The sequence below is a fragment of the Podarcis melisellensis genome, assembly GCF_964234715.1.
Source record: "Podarcis melisellensis genome assembly, chromosome: 4".
NCBI lineage: Eukaryota > Metazoa > Chordata > Lepidosauria > Squamata > Lacertidae > Podarcis > Podarcis melisellensis.
The window spans coordinates 83,630,115-83,643,365 of NC_138531.1; the positions used below are offsets into that span (position 1 = coordinate 83,630,115).

The 13,251-nt window shown below is 44.1% G+C and overlaps 1 protein-coding gene across 2 annotated transcripts in view; it reads left to right on the plus strand.

The window, feature by feature from the left end:
• Window positions 1–13,251, plus strand: part of GUCY1A2 (guanylate cyclase 1 soluble subunit alpha 2) — a 149,724-nt gene that overhangs the window by 120,543 nt on the left and 15,930 nt on the right. For both annotated transcript variants that reach the window (XM_081909781.1, XM_081909782.1), the window contains exon 7: window positions 8,737–8,891. In XM_081909781.1, the coding sequence (XP_081765907.1) occupies window positions 8,737–8,891 (155 nt within the window). The remainder of the gene's footprint in view (window positions 1–8,736; window positions 8,892–13,251) is intronic.

The window sequence follows — 13,251 nt, forward strand, 5'->3', positions numbered from 1 at the left end:
GAGAAGGAGACTGGTTTGAGTGCTTTTCCCTTCAGCCACCTCTCTCATGACTGCATCTCCCACTTCCGAGAGGGGGGTGGAAGGCAGCAATGTGCAGTGGGTGGCTGTGGGCACAGATCTGCCGCCCCTCCCAACTCTCCTGAGCCTGCTGCGCCAGGCAGTCTCCTCACCTTGCTTCATGGATGGACAGGCCCTAGTTCTGGGCTTTTTGTTCTACACAGATCACTGTGTGTCTACTGGCTGGCCAAACCCATGAAAGACATGAATGGAGCTTTTACTAGTTAATTTGTCATTCATAAGCATGACTCAACAAAGTATATAAGGAGGACCATAGACATAGCAAATTCCACTCTTACTGTCAGGAAGTTCTTCCTAATGTTTAGGTGGAATCTTCTTTCTTGTAGTTTGGATCCATTGCTCCGTGTCCGCTTCTCTGGAGCAGCAGAAAACAACCTTTCTCCCTCCTCTAAGTGACATCCTTTTATATATTTGAACATGGCTATCATATCACCCCTTAACCACCTCTTCTCCAGGCTAAACATGCCCAGCTCCCTTAGCCGTTCCTCATAAGGCATCGTTTCCAGGCCTTTGACCATTTTGGTTGCCCTCCTCTGGACACGTTCCAGTTTGTCAGTGTCCTTCTTGAACTGTGGTGCCCAGAACTGCACACAGTACTCCAGGTGAGGTCTGACCAGAGCAGAATACAGTGGCACTATTACTTCCCTTGATCTAGATGCTATACTCCTATTGATGCAGCCCAGAATTGCATTGGCTTTTTTAGCTGCCGTGTCACACTGTTGGCTCATGTCAAGTTTGTGGTCAACCAAGACTCCTAGATCCTTTTCACATGTACTGCTCTCAAGCCAGGTGTCACCCATCTTGTATTTGTGCCTCTCATTTTTTTTGCCCAAGTGCAATACTTTACATTTCTCCCTGTTAAAATTCATCTTGTTTGTTTTGGCCCAGTTCTCTAATCTGTCAAGGTCGTTTTGAAGTGTGATCCTGTCCTCTGGGGGTGTTCCTTCCTGGTTTTCACTGTTATCTTGGGAACCATGCATGACTTGCCTACTACAGTTTATTTACCACACTTCTAACACAACGGTTTATTTAATTATTTGAAATATTTTAGCTTGCTTTTCTGGGTTCATATCCCTCCAAAGTAGCTTACAATCAGGAAAAAAAATGAAAGGAAGCAATAATGCAAAACTTTAAGCATAAAACTACCGTGCTGCAATACTCCACACAGTTTGAGAAATCAGAATTGCAGAAATTATCATATCTGTTTTATTTCCCTCTTCCTTTTATATTTTTGCATAAGCAGCATCTCTCTCTCCCCCCCTTTACAGAGAGTGGCTTGTTTGCATCAGGAGACACTCCCCCCCCCCAGCAGGGGTCTGAAACACAAGTTTTAATGAGCTTTGAGTTTTCAGCAATTAACAGGATGGTATCTGGCATGAAAATAAATTGATTAGCAAGCTAGCTGTTAGGGAATCCATTAGTAATGGTGGAATTTAAGTTATTGCACCCTCAGCTGCTTTAATTTAGTATGCAGGTGCTTTAATGAAATATTTGTGACTTTAAAAAATGGTACAGGTGAAGATTGTAGAAGGGAATGTTCATAAGATGGTGTCGTCCCCCCCCAAAGTGGGTGCAACATTCTTCATTTGAACACAGACGTATGGTTATTGTTGGCCCACCCATGAGGCAAGGTGAGGCGACTGCCTCAGGGGTCAGGATTCACAGGACAGCAGATCCAGCCTCCAAGGAATGCATGGGCTGTGCTCCTGTTGCTGCTGTGGTAGCAGAAATGGCTTGGGCACACTCCTCAGCAGCCCTACTATTGCTGCCTCTACAGCGCCCTCTTGCCGATTAGGAGATGCTACTGGTTAGGGCTGGGTGTTATCTGGTTTTCAGCATCACGATACATCGTGATATACTGATATATCGCAAGGTCTGAAATAAGGATAGAGCTGTGTAGAGGCATTGGCTGGCTTCACAGTTTTCCCCACAGTGTGATTTTTGCATAGTGTGCACACACATCATGATTTGCAATATATTACCAGGCCAAAAAGTTTAAAACTGATATCACGATATGGACTTCAAGCAGGTTTTAGATGATATAGCACCCAGCCCTAACCCACATCATGATTTGCAATATATTGTCAGGTCAAAAATAATGAAACCGATATCATGATATGGATTTCAAGCCAGTTTTGGACGATATATTGATAATATCGCCCAGCCCTACTGCTGGTCTCCTCCCACTCCTTGGGAGAAAATGGTGGGGGCTACCGTCTGGAGTCTCCTGGACTCTGTAGGCTGCCGAGTGTGATTCAGAGCAGCCGTTTGATTCCACCTGAGGGGTGGATCATCATCATCATTTTATCACTGTGAGAACAGGATGCTGGACTAGACAGGCCATTGGCCTGATCTAGCTCGGCTCTGGTTTTTATTCTTAACTGTCTGCTGTTTATGCCTTATTTTTTTTCATGTTTTAACATTTGGATTCCCCCCTGCTCTTTTATGCGTATACTTTTTAACCATTATTTTTATTGTAGTTTTGCTGTGCTGTTAACCACTTTGAATACCATTGACAGCAAGGTGGAACATAAAGTGAAGCCTAGTTCATCCTGGTATTACTTTAGAATCTAGTAAAGGTTTGGAAATCTTACGAATCAAGCTGGAAAATAAATCCTATTTTAGATCAACTGCTTTCTTGAAAGTACTAACAATTCTTTTCATGAGCAAAGCTATGACTAGTAGTAGTACAGAAAAAAGGGTGTAATGATCTGTGATTTAATCTTTTCCCATTGCATTTTCCTTTCAATAAGTGGACATAATCTTTATTTTGACAAAAGACACACCAAGAAGGAGAGAGAGAAAGGAAAAAAAGAACAACACACGGGAAATGTTAATAGACTGCAAAGGACATAACACAGATTTCTGATTTAATAAAATAATTCTGTTAGACTGGGAGAGGAAATCCTTCATATATTTATTTATTTTTGAAGCATTGAGTAAGCGATGAATAAAACATTATCTGACATTTAAATATGCATATTGTAAGTAAGGAAATGATTAAAAATATTCAAATTTGAAATGAAGAGATTCCAGTACTAATTGGTCATGCTTGGGCTATGAAAGTGCATGCACTCAGTATTTGCAAGTATTGACAATTTATTTCATAACTGCTTAAGAGAGAGAGAGAGAGACTGTGCAGCTCTTTCTCATCCAAAGCTTAGCTGTGTCCCCTTATTAACTGAAATGCAAAATCCCCTACAGGTCATGAAGGCCGTAGCATTCTTCCGCTTGTCTTCCTCAACAGCTGGTATTCAGGGACACGCTCCCTCTGCTAGTGAAGTCAGAACATAACCATCACAGTTAGTAGCTTTGCAATACATACACTTGTCTAATCCTCTTTTGCACCTATGCCAGCACTGCCAGAGATCCAGTGTGGTGTAGTGGTTACGAGCGGTAGATTTGTAGTCTGGGGAACCGGGTTCGCGTCTCCGCTCCTCCACATGCAGCTGCTGGGTGACCTTGGGCCAGTCACACTTCTCTGAAGTCTCTCAGCCCCACTCACCTCACAGAGTGTTTGTTGTGGGGGAGGAAGGGAAAGGAGAATGTTAGCCACTCTGAGACTCCTTCGGGTAGTGATAAAGCGGGATATCAAATCCAAACGCTTCTTCTTCTATGCAAACTAGTAGCCATCATTACATAATCTTACTGCTGAACCATATATGGGCTGTGTGAATAAACACTTTCTTTAACTGTCCCGAATCTTCCATCATTCATCTTCATTGAATGGCCTTCAGTTCTACCTCTCATCTTGTTGTAGTCCCTTTAGCTGAGGAAAAGGTTGTGGAGACAATATGATGAATGGGACATTCAAGTAGACATTCAATATTGCGGCTTTTCATTTGATTGTTGAAGGTATAGCCCACCTTTCCATATGTAAAGCTCAATAAAATACATTGCCAACAAGGGTCCTGTGACACCTGAAAGACAAACAGATTAGTCCATGAAAGCTTGTGCTATATATGTTTGTTGACCTTCAAAGTGATACACTGGTGGTTGTTGTTTGCTGAATCTAATACTGTTATATCCTACCTGGCTTACTGAAGCAATCAGTAGACCTATGTCTGGCCCAGCAAGCCCTAGGCTTCTTCCTCGTTTGTAAGCCATGTGACTTAAGTTTCTTTTTGCTAAGTCTGGAAAAGTAAAATATTATACATTCCCCCAGTCTTTAATATGGATAAATTCTGGCATATTGTACACCGCTATGGTAACAATTACAGAGAAATGTGTAGTTCTGTGAGCACTTTGGAAAGAACTGTAAAAAGACTGGGTATCTTGTTGTGGCATACCCTCCAACATGATGCAGGCCAAATCTGGGACACCATCTGTTGGGTCTGAAATCCTGCGCGAGATCACGGACGTCGAAAAAGCGCTTTGGGGGGGGCGAGATCTCAGCTTGAAATCGTGTGAGAGTAAGGCGCCCAGAATGGCTGCCGTACTGTCATGGGTTGTCCCGGTTTTTCTGGGGCTGTTGGTGGGTATGTCATGGATGTGCTGAGATATATGAGCTGAATTTTGCAGCTTAATTCCATAGACTCTTAGAAGCAGTCCTGTTTTGCCTGAACATATAGAAGAATCTTGACTCAACACATGATGAAATCCTCTGAAAGTGAATGGCTTTGGATTTTATTTTCACACAGCAGTTTAAAAAAATATCTTTCTGAAAACACTGGAATGAAATGGATGGTTTTATTTTGAAGGTTGCTGAGAATAAACCAGCTTTCACAGAACAACTCACCCATGAGAAACTCTCCGTTAGAGGAGGTGTCTGTGTGTCCAAATTTCTCTCTGTGCAGTGACACCATAAGACCTGCAACAAAGTCCCCCAATGCTTGAAGATATGTCACAAACCCACAGAGGCCCAGTTCCCTGGGATATTTTCTCCTCTTTGAAAGACCTAAAAATAATCATGCAAAAATTTATATATTTCTCCTATATACTATGTACTTGTTTTTCACCCTCCTTTCTCCTTACAGAGAGCTTCTTATTTTTGCTGTTTCTATAATATTGATTAAATTCTCTGTCCCCAAAGACCTCATAATACTAGAGAAAAGGATATTTCAGAGAGCTGGAAAACATTCACGTAAAAGATAGTGAAGTAATATTCTCATATTTTCTCTCACAAATCCTGTCTTTTATAAATAGGCTTTGGCTTTCTTCCCTTCATGCTTGGCTAACAATCTGAAGTACATTTTGTTAACTCTCTTTTGAAAAATAGCACTGTCCATTACAGACTTCCCTTCATTTACAGTTATGCGGAGCCCAAGACAATGCGCAAGGATTTAAACCTGAAATGTATTAGTAACCAAATTGTAAAGCAAGGACTCTTCGCAAGGAACATGTCTAGAATGGATCATGTATATGCCAAGGAAGGAGAAGAAATAGAGGAAAACAGGAGTCAACCAACCATGATCTTTAAAAAAAAACTATGAGGAAAGAAAGAAACCTTTTCATTCCACTTAGAGTAGCAAACTAATAATAAAAATTTATTGCCGAGCACTGCCTTCAGGTTGGACATTGAGCAGACCTTTTGCAGAGAGCTGATTTGATTTGGCGACCAAATTTAACCTGACTGATTTAGATACTTATTTGGTTTAAGCCATGTGGTCTCCTTCAGCTGAGCGTGTATCCTACTCATGTTAATTAGCTAAGAAATGTCTTGCTGAAGGAAACCAGGTTCAAGATGCGCTAAACATTACTGTATTCCTTAATGGAGGCAAAGTTTAAATAGTGTTGGAGAAGGAACACTAGTGGCCTGAAGGAGGGCAAGTGGGGATGCAGCTGTTGCACCACCATCCAGTTCTGGCCAAAGAACAGAACTTCCTAGCCCCACACCAGCCGAGGATGCCTCCATGCCGCAAATATTCCAGAGACCATATTCCTTGACCCCTGTAAAAACTTCCAGGTCAAGCATAGTGGCTGCTCTGACCTACTAGGAGATTTGGTCATAGGACTGCTTTCGACCCTCTGTCCTATCTCACCCCATAAAACCACAACTAAAAAGGGAGTTTCTCAGATATAAGGCAACTTCCTTCTATGCACCACAGTTGAGCATTTCGGTAGTGATGGGCAAGATTTCCATGTTTCTGTTTGTTTCCATGACTAAACACCTGATTTGTTTCGTTATTCATTTGGTAATTCATATTAGTTGCATTCTTTATTTGTTCAGTTCTCGTTCATCTAATTACATTTGTTTTCATCTGCATTGTTGTTTTTTTCTTTGTTCCTTTAATGCCAGTAGCAAAAGCAGAGCTGATTTCCATAGGCAGCTGCTGGCAGCCTTCACTTGGTTTCCCCAGAATGCCCCAAGTAATGCATTGTCCCCCTTCTTTTGCTCAAACCTCCCACAAAAATATCAGTGGAAAGTTTTGAAAATGAAAATGCAGGGCTGTTGTGAAGAGAACTGAAACCGTGTTTGAATGTGATGATGATGATGATGTCCATCTGACTGGGTTGCCCCAGGCACTCTGGGCAGCTTCCAGAAAATTAAAACATCAGACATTGTAAAACATCAAACTTGAAAAGCTTCCCTATACAGGGCTGCCTTCAGATATCTTCCAAAAACCAGATAGTTATTTCCTTGATATCTGATGGGAGGGCGTTCCACAGGGTGGGCGCCACTACCAAGAAAGCCCTCTACCTGGTTCCCTGTACCCTCACTTCTCACAATGAAGAAACCACCAGAAGGCCCTCAGAGCTTGAGTTCAGTGTCTGGGCTGAACAATGGGGGTAGAGAAGCTCCTCCAGGTATACAGGGCTTTGAACAATGGGAATGCTAAGGCTGCAGTTTAAATACCAGGTGTTGTGATTTAATGTTCGGAGACCTGAAAGGCCTGGTTCCCTGCCCCAAAGCAGGATGCTGTGCAATCCAAACCACTGAGCTGGAGCATATTCTCCAGGGAGTTGACAAAGCAGATCGTTCCAAATGACACAAGTGGACGAACCAAACCAAGAAGGCAAACATGGATGGCTGCTCTTCCAGTAAGGAATCTATTTCCCAAACCTGAACACTCTTTCCTGGGCAAACAAAGCAAAACCAAAGTATAATTCCTCTTTATAAGCATTTTGGGGGGGGGGGGGAAGACTTATGGTGGCGTTCCAGTTTTCCCAGTCGAATGTAATATGCTTTCATGCCTGACAGTTTTGAGAATATATGCAGACTGAAGGGTTGCCAGACTTTTGTTTCAACTCAGGCCGGAAGAATCTCAGGGAGATGAATGGTTTCTCTTTTAAACAGGAGTGACATGGAAAGCAACAAGCTGGTTCCGCAGCCTTGTTCCTGAGCCTGATCACAGCGCAGATGAGATGAAGGCTCCTCTCATTGTGAATCCAGGAAGCCACAAGTGCTATGGAATATTTCCAAAAAGGACCCGACCCAATGTGTGTGTGGGGGGGGGGAATCTCTAGAGCAGGCATAGCCATCATTCAGGCTCTCCCATGTCTGATTTAATTGATTAGATGCAAGGAGGCATGGCTTATATAATTTTTCTTACCCTTTCAGCCATACTTAATTTGCACTCCCACATTAAACAGACTAGGGAAGATGCAGCCATTAAAACCAGCAGGCCATTGGGCTGTAACTCCTGATAAAAAATCTTATCACATCTCATCAAGGTCACACTGTTTTGTAGTCACTCCAGCTCCGACTGTGGTTAGCTTTTGTGAAAATATCCATAGTTTGATAGTAAATTGCTTGGTTGGTTTGAATTTGTTGGCAGGTGATTTCCAAAGGTATATCTTAGTGGATTTTTTTTTATACATGGTGCTTTTCCCCATTAATTCACACAACTGTTTGAGGAGACTGTAGACCAAGAGTGGGGAATTTTGTGCTCTGCCAGATGTTACTGGACTACGGCTCTCATAATCCCTGACAGTTGGTCCTGCAGCCTGAGGCTGATGGGAGTTGGAGTCCAATGCCATTTAGAGGGCCACAGGTTCCCCATTGCTGCGGTAGACAAAAACCTCATTGATGTAGTCAATATGTACATAACTATCTCATACTACTGATTTTGAAAATGGCATGGTAAAGGTAAAGGGACCCCTGACCATTAGGTCCAGTCATGGCTGACTCTGGGGTTACGGTGCTCATCTCGCTTTATTGGCCGAGGGACCTGGCATACAGCTTCCGGGTCAGCATGTGGCCAGCATGACTAAGCCGCTTCTGGCGAACCAGAGCAGCGCACAGAAACGCTGTCTACCTTCCTGCCGCAGCGGTACCTATTTATCTACTTGCACTTGCGTGCTTTTGAACTGCTACGTTGGCAGGAGCAGGGACCGAGCGACGGGAGCTCACCCTGTTGCGGGGATTCGAACCGCCTACCTTCTGATTGGCAAGTCCTAGGCTTGACTATGAAAGTTAGCAACATGAAATATTCTGGGGTTAACCCAAATGAAATGAGATGCGTTTTACTACAGCGAAACATGTGGGCTCATGCCTATGCTCATGCGCACGCACACAACACTCTTTCACATTTTTATCTGACTTCTTCAGAAATGCAAACCAGAGTATTCCTGACCATCTGGATCTGCGGCTATTGATACCAGTTTAAATTAACATCGTACTGGATTCTGAGCAGCCATTCATTCGCTAAGGGAAATAACAGAAGATTCGACGTAAGAGGTTTCATTTTTTATTGTTTTTCCCCTTTCCCTTAACAGATGAGGATAGGGATTCACTCAGGATCTGTTCTGGCTGGAGTTGTTGGTGTGAGAATGCCAAGATACTGTCTCTTTGGCAATAATGTCACCCTAGCAAGCAAATTTGAGTCGGGAAGTCACCCTCGTCGCATCAACGTCAGCCCGACAACATACCAGTAAGTACTCAACTCTAACTATGCATCCCATGATCTTCTTTGAACCTTCATGTTTTTGTTCCTATATGTATTATTATGAGAGACATGAACATCTGGAAATAAAACAATATGTCCCAAAATAGCAAAAAGAGAGAAAAAATATTGCATATTTCCAAAGGATAGAAGGTTAGCTGAAGGATAAATTAAGAAGATGTTAAATTAACCAACAGAGGATTTGTAGGTGGATGGTATGGACAGGGAGTTGGCAGGCAATCCATAACTTCCAGGTGTTTCTGTTTAGGTTTTTATTGATTTAATTATAAAGATTTCTACCTTTGAGTGTGAGGAACCTGAGGCCTTCCAGATGTTGTTGAACTACAGCTCCCATCAGCCCCAGCCAACATGCCTGATGGCCAGGAATGCTGGAAAACGTTGTTCAGCAACATCTAGAGCACCAATGGTTCTGCTTTATGCACTTGCTTTCAGGTGAGGACATTGGCATTTTCTTCTCTATTTTTTTAAAAAACTGACAGCAATTTGGAGGCATGCGGCTTTCTCAGCCTTCACCATTGTTCGGCTGCTCATATGATTTCTCTTTTTAAGCAGCACCAGGGCTTACGCTGTATTTATACTTCCCCGTTAGTCTCTACGTAAAGAAAATTTTATGTAATTGTCTGCACTCAGGGCACGAGGCATTCGCCACGCTAGAATACAAAGCAGCTAGAGACTGGTGTTTTTAAAAACTCATTAAAAACAGGCGGAAGAAATGAAGCAAGCTCAATTCAGATAAAAATCATGCAACTGGGGAGGAAGCGCGGTTGCTTGTACAAAAGGCAGGCATGTTGAGCAGACTTTTGACGGCAAAATAGGCAGGGACGGATCGTGATGGATGAAGAGCGGCAGAGCAGAGACTTGGGAATACAAAGTAGTTCTGGACATGGTCAGGAGAAAGCGAAGCCCATCTCTGCAAATGCTCTTGTCAGAATCCACTGCAGTACTGACTTGACAATATATCTGAAGGAGAATAATCAGGGTCTAATTTCCCTAATGCAATTCTTGTACAGGCTGCTTTTGTTCTGCTTTTGCTTTGTTTTTTTAATTGTTGCTTTGATACTCAAAACTCCCTGTGTAAATTGGTATTCGACAGCTGGTCCCTAGAAATCAGAATGTGATTTAGGATATTGGAATGTGGCTTACAATGTGAAAACAATTATTTAAACTGTAGCTTGTTACCCGGTTAAAGAAACTGTCAGTTAATCAGAAGCCACCTGAGATCCGTTGACTGGAGGTGCCAGGATTGCATGTTCTCCTCCTGAGCTATGACCCTTCCTTCACCTGTCCCCACTGTCCTCCGATAGGGCAAGAACATTCTTGCCAGCATGCAAGATCATTAGCCAACCGAGACCCAACAACCCAGCCAGGACGCCTTCGTTATTTCTGTACAGTACCCATGACTCACGTGGCACGAGCCATCTGGCGGATTCTGGCATGCTTTCACCATCTGTTGGCGTTAACAATCCACTGGCAAAACCTGAAACGCAGATTTTGACTTTTGACACATTGTGCGGCAGCTTTAATCCCTTAAACGGTGAGACTCTGAACCTGACCTCGGTGGAAATTGAGCAGTATAGAAATAGTTTAAACGAAGAAATGTTAGTCAGCTGGAAAGGAGGAAAGAGCCATTTGGACCACCTCATCCAACAGACAAACACCATCATGGTGACGATGGCAGAAGATGTGGTCCCATGAAGCAGGGTCGGCACTGACAGACTCCAAGGTCTGTACAACAGTTTTGTTTTTAATCATGGTACTATTTAGCATTCCTGAGCCCGTGGTTTACGTGCAGAGGGCCCCAGGTTAAACCCCAGGCATCTCCAGGGGTTTTTTGTGGTTTTTTTTAAGGATTTGGTAGTAGCTGATGGGGAATTAGCATTCCCTACAATCCCAGTTCAAAATTGGGAAAGGAGTACGACAAGATTGTATATTGTCTCCCTGCTTATTTAACTTATATGGAGAATTCATCAGGCGAAAGGCTGGGCTGGATGAATCCCTAGCCGGAATTAAGATTGCGAGAAGAAATATCAACAACCTCAGATATGCAGATGACACAACCTTGATGGCAGAAAGTGAGGAGGAATTAAAGAACCTTTTAATGAGGGCGAAAGAGGAGAGTGCAAAATATGGTCTGAAGCTCAACATAAAAAAAGAAGAAGATCATGGCCCCTCGGCCCATCACCTCCTGGCAAATAAAAGGAGAAAAAATGGAGGCAGTGAGAGATTTTACTTTCTTGGGCTCCATGATCACTGCAGATGGTGACAGCAGTCACAAAATTAAAAGACGCCTGCTTCTTGGGAGGAAAGCAATGACAAACCTAGACGGCATCTTAAAAAGCAGAGACATCACCTTGCCGACAGAGGTCCGTATAGTTAAAGCTATGGTTTTCCCAGTAGTGATGTATGGAAGTGAGAGCTGGACCATAAAGAAGGCTGATCGCTGAAGAATGGATGCTTTTGAATTATGGTGCTGGAGGAGACTTTTGAGAGTCCCATGGGCTGCAAGAAGATCAAACCTATCCATTCTTAAGGAAATCAGCCCTGAGTGCTCACTGGAAGGACAGATCCTGAAGCTGAGGCTCCAATACTTTGGCCACCTCATGAGAAGAGAAGACTCCCTGGAAAAGACCCTGATGTTGGGAAAGATTGAGGGCACAAGGAGAAGGGGACGACAGAGGATGAGATGGTTGGACAGTGTTCTCGAAGCTACGAACATGAGCTTACCAAACTGCAGGAGGCAGTGGAAGACAGGAGGGCCTGGCGTGCTCTGGTCCATGGGGTCATGAAGAGTCAGGCACGACTAAACGACTAAACAAACAAAAAAACACAATCCCGGAGGCTCACCAACAATCTACTTCAGGGTTTCCCAAACTTGGGTCTCCAGCTGTTTTTGGACTACAAATGGGATCCTCCTAAAAGAGAGTTCTGGTTGCACGCGGGCCCCAGGGCTCTCCCCCTACAGGGCTAATTGATGGGGGAGTAGCTAGAAGTCCCGGCCATTTCCCTGGGATCATGCAAGGCTGTTTTAGCCAATTGCTGGAGGGTGGCGTGATCCCAGGGGCTTTAAAACCAGCAACGTGATGCAAGTAGGGGCACTTGCTTCATGCTCCTGAACACCCGCCCACCCTCCCTAGATTTAGGCAGAGTCGCTTGGCCTTCCTTTGGTTTGGGTCGCCTGTTTTGGAACAGTGGCTGGGTAGGATTTTTTTTCCATTTGGCAGATTGGCTTTAGGCACTTGGTTTTTGCCTGCCCCTTAGCAATTGTTGGGACGCGGGTGGCGCTGTGGGTTAAACCACAGAGCCTAGGGCTTGCCGATCGGAAGGTCGGTGGTTCAAATCCCCGTGACAGGGTGAGCTCCCGTTGCTCATCCCTGTTCCTGCCCACCTAGCTGTTCGAAAGCACGTCAAAGTGCAAGTAGATAAATAGGTACCACTCCAGCAGGAAGGTAAATGGCGTTTCTGTGTGCTGCTCTGGTTCACCAGAAGTGGCTTAGTCATGCTGGCCACATGATCTGGAAGCTGTATGCCGGCTCTCTCGGCCAATAAAGCAAGATGAGTGCCGCAACCCCAGAGTCAGCCACGACTGGACCTAATGGTCAGGGGTCCCTTTACCTTTACCTAGCAATCATCACAACTTGTAAGGTGGTGGTTAGGCATTGGCTCAGTTGAATTGTAGGGAGGAGAGGTGTGGCCATCACCTGCCCCTCCAGGAACTGGGTATTCCGTTAAAGGAATCTTGGGGTCCTGGATCTTGACCGAAGCCCTCTTGAGGGGCTAGGGCCATGTCAGGACCACAGGAACCCCGGGGTGAACTTCGGTTGGTCCTCATTGACCTTGCTCCCTCATTTGATTAACCCCATTGGACTATCCCCCAGAGAGGTGGAGTCAGCTATAGTCCGGAGTCAATGCCGAAGCCAATACTGTATTTCAATAACGTTGTGGCCAAAATTTGCCCAAAAACTTAAAACTAAAATAAGTGTCCGTGTGGGTGGGGTGGGTCCTGGGGCCTTGGAGCGCAACCCTGACCACTGGTCCTGCTAGCTAGGGAGGATGGGAGTTGTAGTCCAAAAACAGCTGGAGACCCAAATTTGAGAAACACTGTGCTAGATTATTCTGGGCTAGCTGATTAAATAGTGTAGCCTGCGTAAGTCAGGATCCTATGATCTTAAGAGGTGCAATCTGATGCTACCATTCAGCAGGAAGGACTTGCTTCTGTGCCTGGGTTGTGGCAACTGTTTCAAGTGTTTGTTTCACAGAAAACAATGCATTTTGATGTAAAGCAAAGGGAGCAGAGCTCATTAAAGTGGAGGCACTGGAAGACTTGATG